At 45.5% G+C, this 22206-nt stretch overlaps 1 protein-coding gene across 2 annotated transcripts in view; it reads right to left on the bottom strand.

Moving 5' to 3' along the window:
- Positions 1–22206, bottom strand: part of THAP4 (THAP domain containing 4) — a 57483-nt gene that overhangs the window by 7194 nt on the left and 28083 nt on the right. For both annotated transcript variants that reach the window (XR_010322193.1, XM_003421163.4), the window contains exons 3-5: positions 21472–21631; positions 16117–16226; positions 15065–15168 (exon numbers count right to left, since the gene is read on the bottom strand). Coding sequence is in view for 1 of the 2 variants with exons in the window: in XM_003421163.4 (XP_003421211.2) it covers positions 15065–15168; positions 16117–16226; positions 21472–21631 (374 nt within the window). In the remaining variant the exon portion in view is untranslated. The remainder of the gene's footprint in view (positions 1–15064; positions 15169–16116; positions 16227–21471; positions 21632–22206) is intronic.

Here is a 22206-nt window from a genome sequence, read left to right as displayed (position 1 = left end):
ATATCTATCCAAGATGCTCATGGAACCCCATACAAAATTGATCCAAAAATAAAATCACCAAGGCATATTATCATTAAACTTGCCAAAACCAAAGATAAAGAGAAAATTTTAAAAGCAGCCAAGGATAAACGAAAAGTCACCTACAAAGGAGAATCAATAAGTTCAGACTACTCAGCAGAAACCATGCAGTCAAGAAGGCAATGGGATGACATATACAGAGCACTGAAGGAGAAAAACTGCCAGCCAAGGATCATATATCCAGCAAAACTCTCTCTCAAATATGAAGGTGAAATTAAAACATTTACAGATAGACACAAGCTTAGAGAATTTGCAAAAACCAAACCAAAGCTAGAAGAAATACTAAAGGATTGTTTGGTAACAAAATCAATAGTATCATATACCAATACAACACAAGGTCACAGAACAGAACATCCTGATATCAACTCAAATAGGGAAATCACAAAAACAAATTAAGATTAATTTTAAAACGAAAAAAATGCTCAAAACAGGGGATCACTGAAGTCATTAGGTAAAAGATCACAATAATCAAAAAAAAAAAAAATCAAAAAGAGGGACTAAATACAGGAGGCATAGAACTGCCATATGGAGAGGGATACAAGGTGATATAGGACAATACAAGTTAGGTTTTTATGTAGAAAAATAGGGGTAAATATTAAGGTAACCACAAAGAGGTCTAACAATTCCATAATTCAAAATAAAAACCAAGAAAAACATAACGACTCAGCAAACATAAATTCAACTACTATGAAAATGAGGAACACACAATTTACAAAGAAAAACTCAGGACAAAAAAGTAAGTGGAAAAATGAAATTGTAAACAACACACACAAAAAAGCATCAAAATGACAGCACTAAACACATAAAAAAGTATGTGTTTTTCTTTTTTTAAAACAAAACAAAACAAAACACATACTTATCTATAATTACGCTGAATGTAAATGGACTAAATGCACCAATAGAGACAGAGAGTCTCAGACTGGATAAAGAAACATGATCCGTCTATATGCTGCCTACAAGAGACACACCGTAGACTTAGAGACACAAACAAACTAAAACTCAAAGGATGGAAAAAAATATATCAAGCAAACAATAAGCAAAAAAGAGCAGGGGTAGCAATATTAATTTCTGACAAAAATAGACTTCGAAGTTAAATCTACCACAAAGGATAAAGAACGACACTACATAATGATTAAAGGGACAATTGACCAGGAAGATATAACCATATTAAATATTTATGCACCCAATGACAGGGCTGCAAGATACATAAAACAAACTTTAACAGAACTGAAAAGTGAGATAGACACCTCCACAATTATAGTAGGAGACTTCAACACACCACTTTGGAGAAGGACAGGACTTCCCGTAAGAAACTCAATAGAGACACGTAAGACCTAATTGCTACAATCAACCAACCTGACCTCATAGACTTATACAGAACACTCCACCCAACAGCTGCAAAGTATACTTTTTTTTCTAGTGCACATGGAACGTTCTCTAGAATAGATCACATATTCGGTCATAAAACAAACCTTTGCAGAATCCAAAACACTGAAATATTACAAAGCATCTTCTCAGACCACAAGGCCATAAAAGAAATCAGTAACAGAAAAATCAGGGAAAAGAAATCAAATACATGGAAACTGAACAATACCCTGCTCAAAAAAGACTGGGTTATAGAAGACATTAAGGAGGGAATAAAGAAATTCAATAGAATGCAATGACAATGAAAACACTTCCTATCAAAACCTCTGGGACACAACAAAAGCAGTGCTCAGAGGTCAATTTATATCGATAAAAGCACACATACAAAAAGAAGAAAGAGCCAAAAGCAGAGAACTGTCCCTACAACTTGAAAAAATAGAAAGCGAGCAACAAAAGAATCCATCAGGCACCAGAAGAAAACAATAAAAATTAGAGCAGAACTAAATTAAATGAATTAGAGAACAGAAAAACAATTGAAAGAATTAACAACGCCAAAAGCTGGTTCTTTGAAAAAATTAACAAAATTGATAAACCATTGGCCAGACTGACTATAGAAATACAGGCAGGAAACAAATAACCCGAATAAGAAACGAGAAGGGCCACATCACAACAGACCGAACTGTAATTAAAAGAATCGTATCAGATTATTATGAAAAATTGTACTCTAACAAATTTGCAAACCTAGAAGAAATGGATGAATTCCTAGAAAAACACGACCTACCTAAACCAACACAATCAGAAGTAGAACAACTAAATAGACCCATAACAAAAAAAGAGATTGAAAAGGTAATCAAAAAACTCCCAACAAAAAAAAGCCCTGGTCCAGACGGCTTCACTGCAGTTCTACCAAACTTTCAGAGAAGAGTTAACACCACTGCTACTAAAGGTCTTTCAGAGCACAGAAAATGATGGAATACTACCTAACTCATGAAGCCAGCATATCCCTGATACCAAAACCAGGTAAAGATACCACAAAAAAAGAAAATTACAGACCTATATCCCTCATGAACATAGATGCAAAAATCCTCAACAAAATTCTAGCCAATCGAATTCAACAACATATCAAAAAAATAATCCACCACAACCAAGTGGGATTTATACCAGGTATGCAAGGTTGGTTCAATATTAGAAAAACCATTAATGTAATCCACCATATAAATAAAACGAAAGACAAAAACCACATGATCTTATCAATTGATGGAGAAAAGACATTTGACAAAGTCCAGCACCCATTCATGATAAAAACTCTCAGCAAAATAGGAACTGAAGGAAAATTCCTCAACATAATAAAGGGCATATAGAAAGCCAACAGCCAACATCATTCTAAATGGAGAGAGCCTGAAAGCATTTCCCTTGAGAACAGGAACCAGACAAGGATGCCCTTTATCACCGCTCTAATTCAACATTGTGCTGGAGGTCCTAGCCAGAGCAATTAGGCTAGACAAAGAAATAAAGGGCATCTGGATTGGCAAGGAAGAAGTAAAAGTCTCTCTATTTGCAGATGACATGATCTTATACACAGAAAACCCTAAGGAATCCTCCAGAAAACTACTGAAACTAATAGAAGAGTTGTACAGAGTTTCAGGTTACAAGGTAAACATAACAAAAATCAGTTGGATTCCTCTACACCAACAAAAAGAACATCGAAGAGGAAATCACCAAATCAATACCATTCACAGTAGCCCCCAAGAAGATAAAATACTTAGGAATAAATCTTACCAAAGATGTAGAAGACCTGTACAAAGAAAACTACAAAGTAGTAGTGCAAGAAACTAAAAGGGACCTACATAAGTGGAAAAACATACCTTGCTCATGGATAGGAAGACTTAACATAATAAAAATGTCTATTCTACCAAAAGCCATCTATATATACAATGCACTTCCGATCCAAATTCCAACGACATCTTTTAATGTGATGGAGAAACAAATCACGAACTTCATATGGAAAGGAAAGAAGCCCTGGATAAGTAAAGCATTACTGAAAAAGAAGAAGAAAGTGGGAGGTCTCACTCTACTTGATTTTAGAACATATTATACAGCCACAGTAGTCAAAACAGCCTGGTACTGGTACAACAACAGGCATACAGACCAATGGAACAGAATTGAGAACCCAGATATAAATCCATCCACATATGAGCAGCTGATATTTGACAAAGGCCCAGTGTCAGTTAATTGGGGAAAAGACAGTCTTTTCAACAAACGGTGCTGGCATAACTGGATATCCATTTGCAAAAAAATGAAACAGGACCCATACCTCACACCATGCACAAAACCTAACTCCATGTGGATCAAAGTCTGAAACATAAAGACTAAGGTGATAAACATCATGGAAAAAAAAATAGGGGCAACGTTAGGAGCCCTAATAGAAGGCATAAACAGAATATAAAACATTACCAAAAATGACGAAGAGAAACCAGATAACTAGGAGCTCCTAAAAATCAAACACCTATGCTCATCTAAAGACTTCACCAAAAGAGTAAAAAGACCACCTATAGATTGGGAAAGAATTTTCAGCTATGACATCTCCGACCAGCACCTGATCTCTAAAATCTATATGATTCTGTTAAAACTCAACCACAAAAAGACAAACAACCCAATCAAGAAGTGGGCAAAGGATATGAACACACATTTCACTAAAGAAGATATTCAGGCAGCTAACAGATACTTGAGAAAACGCTCTCGATCATTAGCCATTATATAAATGCAAATTAAAACCACGATGAGATTTCATCTCACTCCAACAAGGCTAGCATTAATCCAAAAAACACAAAATAATAAATGTTGGAGAGGCTGTGGAGAGACTGGAACACTTCTACACTGCTGGTGGGAATGTCAAATGGTACAACCACTTTGGAAATCTATCTGGCGTTTCCTTAAAAAGTTAGAAATAGAACTACCATACAACCCAGAAATCCCACTCCTCGGAATATATTCCAGGGAAATAAGAGCCTTTACACGAACAGATATATGCACACCCATGTTTATGGCAGCACTGTTTACAATAGCAAAAAGCTGGAAGCAACCAAGGTGTCCATCAACAGATGAATGGGTAAATAAATTATGGTATATTCACACAATGGATTACTACGCATCGATAAAGAACAGTGACGAATCTGTGAAACATTTCATAACATGGAGGAACCTGGAAGGCATTATGCTGAGCGAAATTAGTCAGAGGCAGAAGGACAAATATTGTATAAGACCACTATTATAAGATCTTGAGAAATAGTTTAAACTAAGAAGAACACATTCTTTTGTGGTTATGAGATGGGGGAGGGAGGGTAGGAGAGGGTTATTTACTGATTAGATAGCAGATAAAACTACTTTAGGTGAAGGGAAGGACAACACTTAATACAGGGAAGGTCAGCTCAACTGGGCTGGACCAAAAGCAAAGAAGTTTCCTGAATAAACTGAATGCTTCGAAGGTCAGCCGAGCAAGGGCAGGGGTTTCGGGACTATGGCTTCAGGGGACATCTAAGTCAATCGGCAAAATAAATTCTATTAAGAAAACATTCTGCATCCCACTTTCAACTGTGGTGTCTTAAATGCTAACAAGCAGCCATCTAAGATGTATCAATTGGTCTCAACCCACCTGGATCAAAAGAGAATGAAGAACACCAAGGTCATATGATAACTAGGAGCCCAAGAGACAGAAAGGGCCACATGAACTAGACACTTACATCATCCTGAGACCAGAAGAACTAGATGCTACCCGACCACAACCGATGACTGCCCTGACAGGGAGCACAACAGAGAACCCCTGAGGGAGCAGAAGATCAGTGGGATGCAGACCCCAAATTCTCATAAAAAGACCAGACTTAATGGTCTGATTGAGACTAGAAAAATCCTGGCAGTCATGGTCCCCAAACCTTCTGTTGGCCCAGGACAGGAACCATTCCCGAAGACAACTCATCAGACATGGAAGGGACTGGACAATGGGTTGGAGAGAGATGCTGATGAGGAGTGAGCTACCTGTATCAGGTGGACACTTGAGACTATGTTGGGATCTCCTGTCTACAGGGGAGATGGGAGGGTAGAGAGGTTTAGAAACTGGCAAAACGGTCATGAAAGGAAACACTGGAAGGAGGGAGCAGGCTGACTTATTAGGGGGAGAGTAAATGGGAGTATGGAGTAAGATGTATATAAGTTTATATGTGAGAGACTGACTTGATTTGTAAACTTTCACTTAAACCACAATAAAAATTATTTAAAAAAAAAATAAAAGAAAACACTCCGCATCCCACTTTGGAAAGTGGTGTCTGGAGTCTTAAACGCTAGCAACCAGCCATCTAAGGTGCATCAATTCATCTCAACCCACCTGCAGCAAGGGAGAATGAAGAACACCAAAGACACAAGGTAATTATGAGCCCAAGAGACAGAAAGGGCCACATAAGCCATAGACTACATCAGCCTGAGACCAGAAGAGCTAGATGGTACCCAGCTACAACCGATGACCGCCCTGACAGGGAACACAACAGAGAACCCCTGAGGCACCAGGAGAGCAATGGATGCAGACTCCAAATTCTCGCAAACTGACCAGACTTAATGGTCTGACTGAGACTGCAAGGGCCCCAGAGGTAGTGGTTCCCCAGACATTCTGTTGGCCCAAGACAGGAACCCTCCACAAAGCCAACTCTTCAGACAGGGATTGGACTGGACTATGGGATAGAAAATGATACTGGTGAGGAGTGACATTCTTAGATCAAGTAGACACATGAGACTATGTGGGCATCTCCGGTCTGGAGGGGAGATGAGAGGGCAGAAGGGGTCAGAAGCTAGCCGAATGGACACGAAAACAGAGAGCAGAGGGAAGGAGTGTGCTGTCTAATTAGGGGGAGAGTAACCAGGAGTATATAGCAAGGTGTATATAAATTTTTGTATGAGAGACTGACTTGATTTGTAAACTTTCACTAAAGCACAATAAATAAATTAAAAAAAGAAGAGAGAAAAGAGAATGGGCACAAGAAAATATCTGAAGATATTACGGGCAATTTTCTGAGACTGACAAAAAAAATCAAGCGCCATATTCAAATCACATCATAGCAGAACTTTGGCTGAAAACCAAAGACACAGAGAAACAGTCAGGGATGGGGCATTACTTTCAAAAGAATGGCAATAAGATTTATAAGTGACTTCTCAAGAGAAAGGCTGGAAGCCAGAAAACAATGGAGCAGTATCTTTGAAGTTCCAAAACAAATCTTCTTTCACCCTAGGATTCTAGCTGCCGGGAAAAGACTCTTGAGAAATGAAGCAAAGTAAAGGCATCTTTAGACAGATAAAAACAAAGAATTCTCTACCAGCAGACATCCTGACGGTCACCACATCGTCTGGAGTTTAATGCATATAAATGTTAGGATCCCAGAAAAGCAGAAAAGGCAGAGAATGGCAAGTGCAGGCAGTTTCCAAGGCTTTGCGATATGAAGAGTGGTCCGAGGGCCAGCAGCAGCAGCAGCAGCACCTGACATGCCTACTGGGCGGGGTCCCAGGTGACAGGCACACATAGGTGACAGCGTGAGCGGTGCTGTCCAAAGGTCCTCGGTTCAGAAGTAGCGAAGTGCTCATTTATACCAGACGTGAACGAACAGAGCGCGTGCTGTGCTCTCCATGGTGATGGCCGGAACAGGTAAAGGATGTGTAAGAAGCTGAGGAGGAGGAAGATGGAGAGAAGACGCTCGCAGAGCCAGGAGGACCAACAGAAAACCTGCACTGGTGGCCACGGCATTAGCATCTCTAAGGCAAAAATATTTAATCTGGGCCTCATTGTAAAATGAACAATCAAGGCTTTGATCCTTGAAGAGGAGTGGGAAGGAATTAAGCACACATCCTGGGAACTCCACACTTGCTGCAGGCTGCCTTCTGACAGACGTCAGTGCCCGGCCATGCAGCAGCTGGCAGACCCTCAGAGGGCTCTGTCGCTGGCACCAGTCACAGTGGCTCATCCAGCCCCTCGCCAGCCAACGGTGGGGCCAGCACACTGAAAGTCATAGTGGCTCATCCAGCCCCTCGGCAGCCAACGGTGGGGCCAGCACACTGAAAGTCACAGTGGCTCATCCAGCCCCTCGCCAGCCAATGGTGGGGCCAGCACACTGAAAGTCACAGTGGCTCATCCAGCCCCTCGCCAGCCAACGGTGGGGCCAGCACACTGAAAGCATCTCCTGTCCGTGTTGCCTTGGGCCTCGCAGCCTGCTGGACACTGGTGTTTCTGTGGATGGAATTTCTTGTTATCCTCCCCTTCCAAGGAAAGTTACCGGGAGGAGTTTAAGCTGAGTAGGCTGTGCGCTGCCTTGTCTGGGCTCAAAAAGAGGAGACTGAGGAAAGAGACTGCAGAGAGGGAGAGAAAGAGGCACAAAGAGACACACATGTATGACACACGCAGACACACACACATGCGTGCACATGCTGATTAAAGACACAGCAGCAGGTGTGGGAGGTGAGGGAGGGACGGCCCCTGGTGAGGTCCTGAGAGGCAGGGCGGAGGACGCAGAGCACAGGGCAGGCAGAGGGACTCTGTGAGGCTGAGTGTCAGGAAGTGAGCAAGGCAATCCACGGCAGCTCCATTCACACAAAGAATCAGAAAACCAGAAGGCCCAACAACATGGTGCTTGTGTTGATGACAGTGCCTGCATCGTGGGGCTGCCGTTCAGTCCCCCTGGGTGATGACAGCGGGCGTCCTGGACAAGGTGGGATGTCCAGGATGTCGTCAGCGAAAACAGGTTACAACTGTCTGTGAGCATGACATGGACGCTCCTTGAAAATATGATGCTAAGTGAAAGAAGCCAGACTCAAACGCCACGAACTGCATGACAACATTTATACGAAATAACCAGTCGGCAAATCCAGAGACAGGATCAGATAAGTGGTTGCCAGCGGTGGGGTTAAGAGTATAGGGTTTCTTTTTGGGGTGATGAAACATTCTAGAATTGGAGAGAGGAGATGGCCGTGCAGCACTGTGAATGCACTACACGCCCCTGGATCGAGCACATTAGAAGAGCATTTCACTGGGTACCGTATGGCAACTGCAGACAGACAGAAGTGCGTGGAGCATGGTATCATTTTTGTTACAAAAATAAATACACATGCATAAGAAAAAATGTCAAAAGTGGTTCTTTCTGGTGGTAAAGTGTGTGTGTGTGTGTTTCTTTTTACTCAGTTCTTAGTTTTTTTTTTAAATGAGAACATATTGCTTATGAAATTAAAAAAATGAGAAATGAAAGCAGAACAGCCTATCACTCACCTTCCATGCCTGAAAATGAAGGTGTTCTTATAAATCACCAGCCCCCGAAACCTCTCTCCCATAGGAAGCCTTGGTGGTAACTGCAGCCACAACCATCCAAGCCATCCAAACCTCATGTAAGGAATATTGAGCCACCCATTTCCTAAGGGGGCTGGCCACCAGCAACCAATGTGTCCTAAACAGCCCCACACAGGAAGGGCTAATGCCTCTAACAGGCACCATTTTCACCCGCATCTTCATTAAAGGAAGGGACGGTGCAGGCATTGCTGACTCCACACCTTGCAAGTATTAGGCGCTGTAGCCAGACGAGACACAGTTCCTCCCCTAAGGAGCTTACATTCTATGAGAACAGACAAGATGTTTGCAGAGCCAACTCTTTACAGATCAGAAAATGATGAGGGAGCAAACACAATGCTGCGGAGGCTCAAAGGGCCACAAAACCATCGTAGGGAACCTGAAGGGTTTCATGGAGGAAGTGGCTGTCGAGGTGGCCCCCTGATGGCACCACGGGCTTCTCAATGGTGTAGACAAGCCCTGTTCATCCTTTTGTCCCAGCATCAAGCCCTCAGATTATCTGTTGCTGGGTCCGCTAAAATGGGATTAGAAAATGTGGGTGTAGAAACTGGACAGAAAGGGAGCAAACTAGGAAGAAGAGGCATCTTGTGAAAAGACACAAACACAGAAGCATGCAGAGAAAAATTCACTTAATGGGATAAAAGCATATCGGAGATAAAGTAGAAAAACTCAGTGTATTTGAAAACAGGTTAGTACAAAATATCCAAGATGAATAATATAAATGAAATAGATTAAAGAAAAATGAACAAAGTCTCAGGGATATGTGGGACAATATCAAATAGTCCAACATATGCTTAATAGGAGTCTCAAAAGAGGAAGATAGTAATAAATAGGACAAAAATAGTTAACAAATAATGGCAAAAAAAAAAAAAAAACCCAATTTAAAGAATCTCAGGAGACTCCAATCAGCACAAATACAAAAATCACACCCAGGAACATCATAGTGAAATAGCTGAAATCCAAAGTAAAGAAAAGTGACCAGAGATAAAAAAGGCATTTACATACAGGGGTAAAAAGGTAAACATGATCACTGACTTGTCACCAAAAACAATGGTCGTCAGAAGACAATGGAACCATGTCAGGAAACTCCTTAAAGAAAATATCCATCAATGCAGAATTCTATTATCTGACAAAAATATCCTTTAAAACTGGAGGTAAAACTTTTTTTCAAAAAAAAAAAAAAAAACCTAAGAAAACTTGTCACCAGCAGACCAATATCAGAAATAAATGAGGGGATGTCAGAGACCCTACAGACATTAAAGCAGTAATAACGGACTATTATGAACTTTAACTCTGACACCAAAACCTGACAAAAACATTGCAAGAAAATTGCACATTAGTGTCTCCTGTATGATGCAGAGATGTCCTAACATTTTAATAACACATAAACGTCCTAACATTTTAATAACACATAAATGCAGCAATGTATGAAAAAGGAAGGAAGACCATCATGATCAAGGGGGGTTTACGCCACGAATGCAATGTTAGTTCAACATTTGAAAACTAATCATGGTAAGTGATCATATTAACAGAATAAAGGAGAAAAACGACAAACACCTCAGTATTTGCAGAAGTACCATTTGTCAGAATTCAACACCCATTTATGATTTCTTAAAAAGCTGGCAAGCTAGAAGTATAAAGAAACATAACCTGATAAAAACAGAAACTACCGTTAACATCTTACTCAACGGGAAAAGCCTGAATGAACGCATTCCCCCTAAGACAGAAAACAAGAAAGAATGTTGACTCTCACCACTTCTATTCGATATCATACTGCTAGTCCCAGCCAGTGCAATAAGACAGAGAAAGAAATAAAAGGTATCAAAATTGTGAAGAAGTAATACTGTCTCTGAGATAAAATGACTATGTAGAAAACCCTAAGGGAGCTATAAAAAAACTACTAGAATCAATAGTGAATTTCATAGGGTCACACTGATACAAGATCAATATACTACAGTCAACTGTATTCTATAAACTAGCAACAAATAGCTGGAATATTTTAAACATCATTTATAACAGCATCCAAAAACACGAAACACTTAGGGATAAATTTAACAAAATCTGTGCAAAACCACACCAAAAATTACGTAACAGCACTGAGAGAGACCTAAATGATGCAGTGATCTACCACAGTTACAGACCACAAGACTCAGATCATGAAGACTCAGTTTGGCTAAGATTGGGCATTTCTTTCCAAATTGATACAGGAATTTGAGCAATTCCGATCAACATTTTGACAAGCTGATTCTAAAATTCACATGGAAATGCAAAGAGTCCCAATACAGTCAAAATAATTTTGGGGGAAAAAGAAAAAGTAGAATGATTGACATGACTTGATTTCATGGATTAGTATAATGCACAGATCAGGATCAAGTGACAGCAATCAAGATGGTGTGGTACCGGTACAAAGAGACACAGAGGCTGATGGAACAGGACAGAGTCCAGAAATACGTCCATACATATACAGTGAGTTGATTTTCAACAAATGCACCCACATAAGTCCATGAGGTAATTAAAGATAAGTTTTTCTTCTTTCAACAAATGGCGCTAGAACAACTGGGTATCTGCATGGAAAAGCTAATAAACAAACAACAGAAATAAACACAAAAACTTAGACTGACCCCTACCTCCCACCAAATTTCACAAACCTTGAAGTAAAAGGACTTTGGGTTAAGCAAAAAATTCTACACAAGACACAGAAAGCACTGACCAGAAAAGAGAAAACTGATAAAAACCATTTTATCCAAAGTGAAACCAGCTTTGCTCTTCAAAAGGCACCAACAGAGAACTGAGAATGCAAGCCACAGAATGGGACGGCCTCAACACATGGACCCGCCTCCACACTACAAGACGAACTATTACACCTCAGTAAGAAGACAACCAGCCCAAGGTAAAAATGGGCGATGATCCGAACGCTCATCCCACAGAATGGGAAAGAAAAGTAGCAAGTAAGCCCAGTGAGAAGATGAGCAAGGCCTTGAGTCATCAGGGAAACCCAACACCACAGCCACGAGACAGCTAAGTTCACAGGACAATTGGGAGCTCTCCCTGGCCCTGCAGGGAGAGTAAACCAGCAGAGGCCCCGCAGGCTAGCGGCTTCGTGTAAGTTGGGCACTTATCATATGACTCAGCAGTTCCTAGGTATTTATCCAGGAGAAAGGAAAATGTGTGTCTACAGTAAGGCTTGTCCACAAATGCTTACAGCAGTTTTATTCAGAACAGCACACAACTGGAAACAACCCCAATGTCCATCAACAGACAATGGACAGACTCAAGTGGGGCACCTTTACGGAGCAAAAATAGAAAAACCGCTCATCCGTGAGGAGCCCTAGAGCTCGCCATGGATCTGTAGTGACAGACATGGAATCCCCAGTCATGAGGGTAAGGCAAGGCACACAAAGGAACACAATGACCCTGTTATGGATTGAATCGTGTCACCCAGAAATAGGTGTTGTAAATTCTAACCCCTATATTTGTGGCTATACTCCCATTTGAGAATGGGTTGTCTTTGTTATGCTAATAAGACAACATTAACGTAGGGTGCGTCTTAAAGTCAATCTCCTTTGAGAGATGAAAAGAAACAAAAGAAAGGACCAGAAATGGGGGAACAGACATGCCAAGCCCCGTGAAGATCACCCAGGAGCAGCTCAGAGGAGACAAGGACAGAGAGAGAAAGCCTTCTCCTACAGCTGGCACCCTGAATTCAGACTTCTAGCCTCCTAAACAGTGAGAAAATAAATTTCTGTTAAAGCCATCCACTTGTGGTCTTTCTATTATAGCAGCCCAAGGTAACTAAGACCCTTTCTGGGGTGATAGGCTGTTCCAGGTCTGGATCGCAGAGGTGAGTCCAAGAGGACACACACTGGTCAAAATGTATCCAACTGCATCCTCGAAATGCAAGCATTATACCAAGAGCATTAATTAAAAAAAACACTGACTACCAAGCCCTAGCAATTAACACAGTGTGGTACTGGTACAAGACAGACAGAGCCTTCCATGGGGGATGGAGACACATGCCAGGGGCAGAGAGTGAGGAGGCACACTCCTCATTGTGGGCTGGGACATTGGCTCACGCACTGGAAAAGGAGAGTGGACCCCACCCCATGGCCCAAAATCAAGTACAGCTGGGTTAACAACCTAAAAGAAAGGTTTCAAGGCAAACTGTTAACTCTCAGGACAAAAAAAAAAAAAAGAACATATTTTGCCCTTGGGTATAAGAAAGAATTGCTGAAATAACACACACCAGAAACAGAAGCCATGAAGAAGAGCTGTGAAATTAAGAACTCCTGGTCCCACACACAACAACAAAGTGAAAAGAGGCTTTCGGCCTGGAAAGGTCTGAGAAGAAAGGCTTGTCTATATTCTGTGGAGAACTCCTACACGGCAGTGAGAATGGACTGCCCAACAGAAGATGGTCCACCGCCTTAACAGGCACTGCCCAGGGGGACGAGCCGGCGAGGCCACGCAGAGCTGCCCGGCCTCATTGTGCTGAGGGGTCCAGGCTGGCAGATGAGATCTCAGGGTCATCAGCATCAGGCACAGTAGAAGTGGGGAGGCAGCCCTGACGCGCCAGGGGACTCTGATCCTCACTTAGAGTGGGGTTGAGGGACCCTGGAACTGCTGTTTCTCAGGGTGCTGTGAGGCACAGGGCTACCGAGGCTCAGGGTACAAGGAGTAGGACAGCCCATGTGGTGTGACGTTGGGGTGGCGCCCGGGAACCCGTGAGGGCCTTGGCAGTGGTCACAGGGGATGCCCTAGCACTTCCGGGTGGATGGGGGTGAGTGGGCGCACGTGACGAAGCACAAGCAACACGTCAGCGGAGGACCTGAGTGCTCACTGTCTTTCAGCTTTGCTACATACCTGAACATTCTCATAATAAAGTGCTCAAGACACCTATTTGTACATATGCAAATATGTGTACATGTGTGGGTATGTGTGTGTGTGGGTGGGCATGTAAGTGTGAAGATGTGTGGGGGTGTGTGTGTACATGTGCAGGTATGTGTGCACATGTGTGGTTATGTGCTGGTGCCTGTGGGTATGTGTACGTGGGCAGGCCTATGTGCAGACGTGTGGGCAGTGCACGTGGATATGCGTATGTGTACATGTGCGTGTATGCATACATGTGTAGGTGTGGGTATGCGTGTGTGGGCGTCTATGTGCAGGCATATGTGCACGTGTGTGGGCGTGTATGTGTATGTGTCGGTGTACGTGTGCAGGTGTATGTGTAGGTGTGTGTGGGTATATGTAGGTGTGTGGGTGTGTACGTGTGCAGACGTGTGCACCTGTGGGTGTGTACATGTGCAAGTGTGCACACGTGTGGGTATGTGCATGTGTACGTGTGTAGGCGTGTACGTGTGCACGCGTGTGGGTGTGCACGCGTGTGGGTGGGTGTGGGTACGTGTATGCATGTGTGTACATGTGTAGGCATGTGCATGTGTGTGTACCTGTGCAGGTGTGTGTGAACATGCGCACATATGTATGCATGCATGTAGGTACGTGTATATATGCAGGTACAGGTATTTACTTAACCATGTTGGTAATGAGCTTATTTTGACTAAATTTGAGAAGAGAATTTATCTAACAAGCAGAGGCTTTTGTCCCAGACATCTTTAAAAGGGCCTGTCCACAGCTCTGACTTCACTCAGGAACAAGCGGCATTTCTCAGGTTGGGGCCGTGGCCCTGTTGACCGTGCAGAGGAAGAAACGTTTCCTGAGAACCTGCAGCAAACAAAAGCCCTCGCTCTCAGTGGTGCAGGAGAAACCACTCACACAGAATCACTGCAGATCTACACAATAACCTCTTTAGGACATCCGGCATTCACCATTCACTTTGTATGTTTTGAAACCATTTTCACGTAAGAGTATCAACTGTTTGAATGCATGATTAAAGGTTTCAATAGTCACACCTGACAAGTCCGTGATGCCACAAGTGAGTCTTGTAATTCGGTGAAAACCACCCACCAGCAATGAGGCTTATTGGCAGCACAGTGAAGGGAGAGCTGAGGCACTCGTGAGAGAGAGAGGGAGAGGACACCCGTGATGTGGTGCGTGAACACGACGGACAGCTGGGGTGTAGCTGGCCCTGGGCAGGCGAGGGTCTCCTCTGGGTGCTTCCAAAGCCGACACTGTCAGGGCTGGGCGTCTCCCCAGCAGCTGTGAGGCCCTGCCGCGGACCAGAGGCTTCTCCCCGGGAGCCCATGGGGCCCACACTGGCAGTGACCAGCGGAGGACGGCCGTGACAGGCGTGCTCACCTGCTCCACGTGGGGCTCCTTGGCGAAGGAGATCCTGGCGATGGAGTGGGAGGCGATGGACAGCTCCTGCCCATTCACCTCGCCCTCCTCCACTTCCACGATGCCTGCAATAAGGGGCCTCGTCAGTGCATGCCTAGGGCCCACACAATGCCCCACCATGGAGACCCAGCCGCAGACCCCCACTGCTATGCCCGCGCTGCATTCTCTGCTGAGGCAGCTCCTGCTGGGGGTCTTTTTCCAAGCTAGGACTCCATGGGGATGGGAGCTTTGTAGCCATGGAGGTGACAATGTCCCCCCGTCTGCAATTGGCCTCCCAGGTACCTGGAGGGTTGGGGACAAATCCCCCTACACCAAATAGGTAGGGGTCCCAGGGAGCATCACCCTCTCTGGATGTGCCACCACCCACCCCTCCCACCCCCATCTACCAAACAGGCCAGGGAGCCCTCCCAGAGCCCCTCCAGCAGGTGCCCTGCTCTGAGAAGGCCTTTTGGGGGGGGGAACCATGCAGCGAGTAGATGCCCTCTGGCTTTCTGCCCGACTTCTGTGCCACACCTGGGCAGCCCCATCCTCAGCACCCGCTTCCAGGAACCACCTCGTCTGAGGAGAGTATTTTCTGGTCAGTGAGCCTGGTTATGAAGTGTTTTAGGATGACATTACACTGGGGCAAACCAAGTGGCAAGACAGAGGACTTTAGGCGGTGACAGCAGGTGTTCCTTGTGCCATTTTCCCTCCTGGATTCCAAGACCCACAGGAAACAGCTGTGCCTGGGCCATGGACAGAGCAGGCCTGCAGGGGACCACTACTGCAATGCTGGCAGAGTCAGGAGAGAGCCAGCTGCCCCCCGAGGCTTCTCGCTCAGCCACCACGGGGTGCTCAAGGCCCAGCCCACCTGCAGTCCCACTCCCACCACCCATCCCAAAAGGCACCCATCTGACCATGTGGATTTCTCACCCAGCCGACAAACGTGTGTCTGTGACACAGGCACCCCCAGGGAGGTCCCTCCACCAAATGCACTTGGTGCAGGAGGACAGCCCAGCGGGGGGCGACAGTACCTGTGTTCTGGGCGCTGACGAAGGCCACCTTGTTGGTGTCAGGCTGCAGGCGGATGAAGCCACACTCTCGGTGCATTGGCTTCCTGGTGTCCGGGTGGAAGGCGTTGAACCTGGATGGGAGGCAGGAGAGTGGGGCTCCTGCAGAGACCCTCCAAGCACCCTACCCTGTGTACCTTTCCTCACACTACACATGAATGCTAACACGTGCTCTTTGTACGCGTGGGAAACACGCTCTCAAAGCCCCAACACCCCCGTCCTACAGTGGTAAGCACCCAGTAGCTGCCCCAGATTACCACAGGCACCCCAACACACATGGGGCCTAGAGAGCACGTATGCAAATACTGAGTTGCATAACTGCACGCCCAACACACCGGCTGGGCAGCGAGCAGCGAGGTGGCTAGGAGTCCTTCTAGAAGGTGGCACAGGCACCTTCTAGAAGGGAGGGGGGTTTCTTCCTAGGCTTGCTGCACCTAAAAGTGTGGCGAGACTACTTAGTAGTACCACATCCCCTTTCCCGTCCTTCATGTAGCAAAGGCTTCCCGACAGGTGACTCAGTGTTTTGGTTCCAGGGAACCGCTGCTGACTCCACCCCAGAGCTGGAAGCAGAGACTTGGGCTCAGGAAGCTCAGGGGACCCCTCACGGGCCACACCCTCTGACCTCAGCCCCAGCAGTTAAGGGTAGCTCAGAGGAGAGGAAGCACGGGCAGGCCTCTTGGGTGCCCTGGGGCAAGGCCACAGTCACGCTCTTAGACCAAACCACCTCTGACTCCATATCCCTTCTCTGAAGGAAGGCAGCACACTAGCCAGCGGCTCACACACCTCAGTGAGGGGGACTGCCCCAGGAGAGCAGGAGTGCAGAGTGAGGGGGACACCTGGAGGCCACAGGCCCAGACAGCCTTCGCATCTCAGTGGGAAAGCAGATGTCTCCTGCAGCCAGAGGGAGGCATCCATCGTCTGCTCCTTCTTGTCTCTTCACCTCTCCATCAAAGTGCACCCATGGGCCCTGCCTCCACGTGGATACAGACTCCGGGTGGGCCCTGCCTCCACGTGGATACAGCCTCTGGGTGGGCCCTGCCTCCACGTGGATACAGCCTCTGGGTGGGCCCTGCCTCCACGTGGATACAGCCTCTGGGTGGGCCCTGCCTCCATGTGGATATGTCCTCCAGGTGGGTACTGCCTCCAGGTGGACCCTGCCTACACATGGATATGGCCTCTAGGTGAACCCTGCCTCCAGGTGGGCCCTGTCTCCACAAGGACTCTGCCTCTGGGTGGGCCCTGCCTCAGTACTCTGGTCTGTGACCTGGGAAATCTGTGTTCCAGTCTCAGGTCACAGTGGAGCACCTGGCCTAGCTAGAGGGTTTTCTGGACTGTGCCCTGTGTCTTCCTCACCATGGGACAAAGACCCTGCTCCACATGGGTCTCAGGGCCGTGGTGGCCAGCCTGCGTGTTCATGCAGCGATCCATGCAGGGAAGACACAAGCCCGAGGGTGCTGAGAGCTGGGCGCCAAGGTGTGGCAGTGCTAGGCACCAGGGCAGGGGTGGGCACCTGCAGGTGCAGAGGGCACAGAGCCAGTGCCATGGGAGAGGTAGCCCAGGGGCTTACTGACAAGAGAGAGAGCTGTAGCACCTGGGGGATGAAGGCTGCAGCCACCTAAAGCTGGGAGCACAAACTGGGCCCAGGTCAACGGGAAGCTTGAACTCAGTGCTTGTTAGTATGTACAGGAACGCTTCATTCCTTTTTATACAGATATACCATAATTTATTTAACCATCTAAGATATTCTGAGTTTTTGTGTTGTTACAGACAAACTAATTTACTAACCTTGTACACAATTTCATGTACAGGACAAGTGTATCCATTGCATAAATTCTTATAAATGAGATAGCTGAATCCAAGCCCTTGTCCACTGTGATTCTGATAGACATTAACACATCATTCTCCCCAGAAACAGACCATTCACGCTCCGGCCAGAGGCATAAGGAGGCGTTTCCCTATGCTGTTGAAGCTGTTTTATTAAGAAACCTTCTATTCTTTGTATTAAGTCAAAAACGGTAGTTTGGTATAATTTTAATTCACGTTTAAGTAAGTGAGGTTGAACGTTATACTTGGGAGTCATCTGAACTTCATTTTCAGTGAAATACTCATAAATGTCCATTTTTCTACTTGGTTGTTGGGATTTATTTGTACTGATCAACACTTATGTATCCTGGCTCTCTATAGTATGAGCTACAAAGTGTTTTCCCAGTTTGTTATTTGTCTTCTAACTGTTGTTGTTAGGTGCCATCAAGTAGGTTCCAGCTCACAGCAACCCCATGCACAACAGAACAAAACACTCCCTGGTCCTGGGCTATGCTCACAATTGTTGCTATACTTGAGCCCATTATCGCAGCCACTGTGTCAGTCCATCTTGTTGAGGGTCTTCCTCTTCTTCGCTGACCCTCTACTTTACCAAGCATGATGTCCTACTCCAGGGACTGATCCCTCCTGATAGCACGTCCAAAGTATGTGAGACATAGTCTTGTCATCCTTGCTTCTAAGGAGCATTCCGGTTCTACTTCTTCCAAGACAGATTTGTTCGTTCTTTTGGCAGTCCATGGTATATTCAATATTCTTTGCCAACACCACAATTCAAAGGCGTCAATTCTTCTTCGGTCTTCCTTATTCATGGTCCACATGAAAATGAGGTGATTGAAAACACCACGGCTTGGGTCAGGCCCACCTTACTCCTCAAGGTGACATCTTTGCTTTTCAACACTTTAAAGAGGTCCTTTGCAGCAGATTTGCCCAACGCAATGTGTCTTTTGATTTCTTGACTGTTGTTTCCATGGGTGTTGATTGTGAATTCAAGTAAAATGAAATCCTTAACAACCTTCATCTTTTCTGCATTTATCATGATGTTGCTCATTGGTCCAGTTGTGAGGATTTTTGTTTTCTTTATGTTGAGGTGTAATCCATACTGAAGGCTTTAGTCTTTGATCTTCGCCAATAAGAGGTTCAAGTCCTCTTCACTTTCAGCAAGGAAGGTTGTGTCATCTGCATAACGCAGGTTGTTAATGAGTCTTCCTCCAATCCTGATGCTCCGTTCTTCTTCATGTAGTCCAGCTTCCCAGATTATTTGCTCAGCATACAGACTGAATAGACATGGTGGAAGAATACAACCCTGACACACACCTTTTCCTGACTTTAAACCATGCAGTGCCCCTTTGTTCTCTTTGCACGATTGCCTCTTGATCCATGTACAGATTCCTCGTGAGTACAATCAAGTGTTCCAGAATTCCCATTCGTTGCAATGCTATCCATAATTTGTTTATGATCCACATAGCTGGATGCTTTAGCATAGTCAATAAAACACAGGTAAACATCCTTCTGGTATTCTCTGCTTTCAGCCAGGATCCATCCGACATCAGCAATGATATCCCTGGTTCCACGTCCTCTTCTGAAACCAGCCTGAATTTCTGGCAGTTCCCTGTTGACATACTGCCAAAGTCGCTTTTGAATGATCTTCAGCAGAATATTGTTTACATGTGATATTAATGACATTATTTGATAATTTCTGCATTAGGCTGTACTTATGGCATTAAATTATATACTTATAACTGTACTTACAGCATTAAAAAAAGTTTCTCTTGGTTTTAGTCTGATATCTTCCATTTATCTTACTTCCAGTTCACTAATCTGCTCAGCTGTGTCTAATCTGTGGTTAAACCCATTTATTTAGTTAATTTCAGTCATTGTGCTTTTCAGCTCTGGATTTCCATTGTTTCTTTTTTATAGATTCTAGTTCTTGAGTAAAATTATGCAACCTATCATCTGCTTTCTTAAAAACGGCAATTGCAGTTATTGTAAAGTCTAGCTAACTTGTGGGTCTGCTTCTAATGTCTGGTTTTTCCTTTGCTCCTGGTCTGCTGGCTATCTCTGACGAATGCTGAACCCTGTGTATGAACAAAGGACAGAGGCTCTGGGTGATATCACCTTCCCCCAGATGACCACTTTTGCTTCTGTCAGGCAGGCGACAGGAGCAGAGAATACTAATATGGGAAGGAACCGAACTCCATTTTCCTAGGGGCTGATCTCCCTCCACCCTGCCGTTACCCTGAAGTGTAGTCCATTAAGGGCTCCCCCCGCTTGGAAGGCACCGCCATACCAAATGTGCCTCTCCAACACCACAAGGCAGCCAAACGCCCTGCTCCACTCCTCAGACCTGCCACCGAACAAAGGCACACTTGTGTGTGCCTCTTCTCTGGGGTCTCGGTCCTGAACTCCAATTGTTGGACAACCCAGTGTAAAGGTTATTTTGGGGTTAATTGGGAAAAAATGAAAATGGTGTAGGTATTAGCTGAGGTGAGTTTGCTGAAAAATGGAAAATTCTGACTGAAAAACAAACGATTTGAAGCAATAAATATGTTCAGTTTAGTTAAAAAAAGTGTGTACGCAGGTGTGCATGTAAGCGTACACATATAACTGTGCACACATTAGTATATGGACATGGATGTGCAGGCATGTATGTGTGTTATGTATGTTGACATACGGACAGGTATGCAGGCATGTGTGTGTGTATGTGTACACGTACAGCTGTTTGTATACACGTGGACATGTGGGCACACAGATATTTATTTTATTTTTTAAGATCTGAAGAATGCGCACCAAGGTGTTAACTGTGGTTGGTCTCACAGCTGTGAGAACACGGCGTTTCTACTTTTGCTCATCTGCGTGTGCTGATTCCCCAGAATGTACATGCTCGTTTGTAGTGGTTAAGAGCTCAGGCTGCTAACCTGAAGGCTGGCAGTTTGAATCCACCTGCCGCTCCCTGGAGGCCCCATGGGGCAGTTCTCCTGTCCTACAGGACTGTTACGAGTCAGTATCAACTCAATGGGACTGGTTTGCTGTGTGATTTGCAATAATGAAAGGCTAATCTTTAAAAAGGAAGGGTCTGCAAACTCTTACTTTACTCATCAGGAGCCAGCATCAATGGATGTGTGCTTTACGCCTTTTGAGTTTATCTGGATCTGATACAGGGCTTTCCCCTCAGAGCTATTACCTTGCTTCAAAGTCAAATCAATCCACACAGTAAGAAACAACAGGTAGTGAATTAGGGTGTAGTTACTAATCCACCTGTATCGTAACTGTAGTCATGTCAGGTGATTAAGTTCCACGCAGGACTAGAAGGTGAGGTGAGGGATTTAATTACGCACACCCACTTACTTTAACGCCTGGACTATCAACCCGTAATCCTGTGGCAAGCCTAACATCTTCAGAGGACACCTGTTTGAAAAATCACAGCCAGGCTCCTTCCCACCTGCTGTGTGTACCTGTCTGGCATCACCTGGAATTACTCTGGGGGTGGGGTGGACTTACGAGAAGTTCAGCATGGGCTGGCCCACGTGGGAGATGTGTACCTCCTCCAGGTACTGGAAGGGCTGCAGCGTTGGGAAGGTGCCGGCTCCGGGTGGGTCTGACAGCCAGGTACCCAGCATCCAGGACAGTGGCTCCACCACTGGGTTCATTGTGGGGGGCTCTGGGGACAAAGGACAGACCGTCACGGCTAGTGCTGACTGGCTTCCAACAGGCCCGGCTGAGCTTTGTGTGGAGACGTACATCCTATGTGGGAGCATGCCTCCTTAACCACAGCCACCTGTGGGTGCCTGTCAGCCGGGGAGAAGGCCAAGCAACCAGCAAGTGTCATCTTGGGAGCTCTAAAGTTCCTGTGTGACCAAGAGAGCCCAGAGGGGTCTGACAGTCAGGGGAAGGCAGTGCCCAGATCCTAGCACAGGCAGAGGGAGGGGTGCTGACCACCTAGACCTGTCGCCAGCCACTAGCAAGGCCCAGTTCCTGATGGGAAGCCGCATAGATCCGCCCAGGCAGCACGCAGAGAGCAGAGATCCGCCCAGGCAGCAGAAGGCCCACACTCTGCGATGCAGTCTTCACTAGCCAGTTCCAGGGCTCAGAGGGATCAAGTTACTGACCGGGTGAGGGGGGAAGTGGAGAGGGGGCTCACCAGGGGTGGAGAAGGGGGGCTCACCAGGGGCGGGGGCTCACCAGGGGCAGGGGCTCACCAGGGGTGGAGAAGGGGAGGGGGCTCCCCAGGGGTGG

Source organism: Loxodonta africana, chromosome 6 (genome assembly GCF_030014295.1).
Source record: "Loxodonta africana isolate mLoxAfr1 chromosome 6, mLoxAfr1.hap2, whole genome shotgun sequence".
NCBI classification, from domain to species: domain Eukaryota; kingdom Metazoa; phylum Chordata; class Mammalia; order Proboscidea; family Elephantidae; genus Loxodonta; species Loxodonta africana.
Note: the sequence above shows the minus strand (reverse complement) of the source record. Positions and strands in the feature narration are given on the sequence as shown.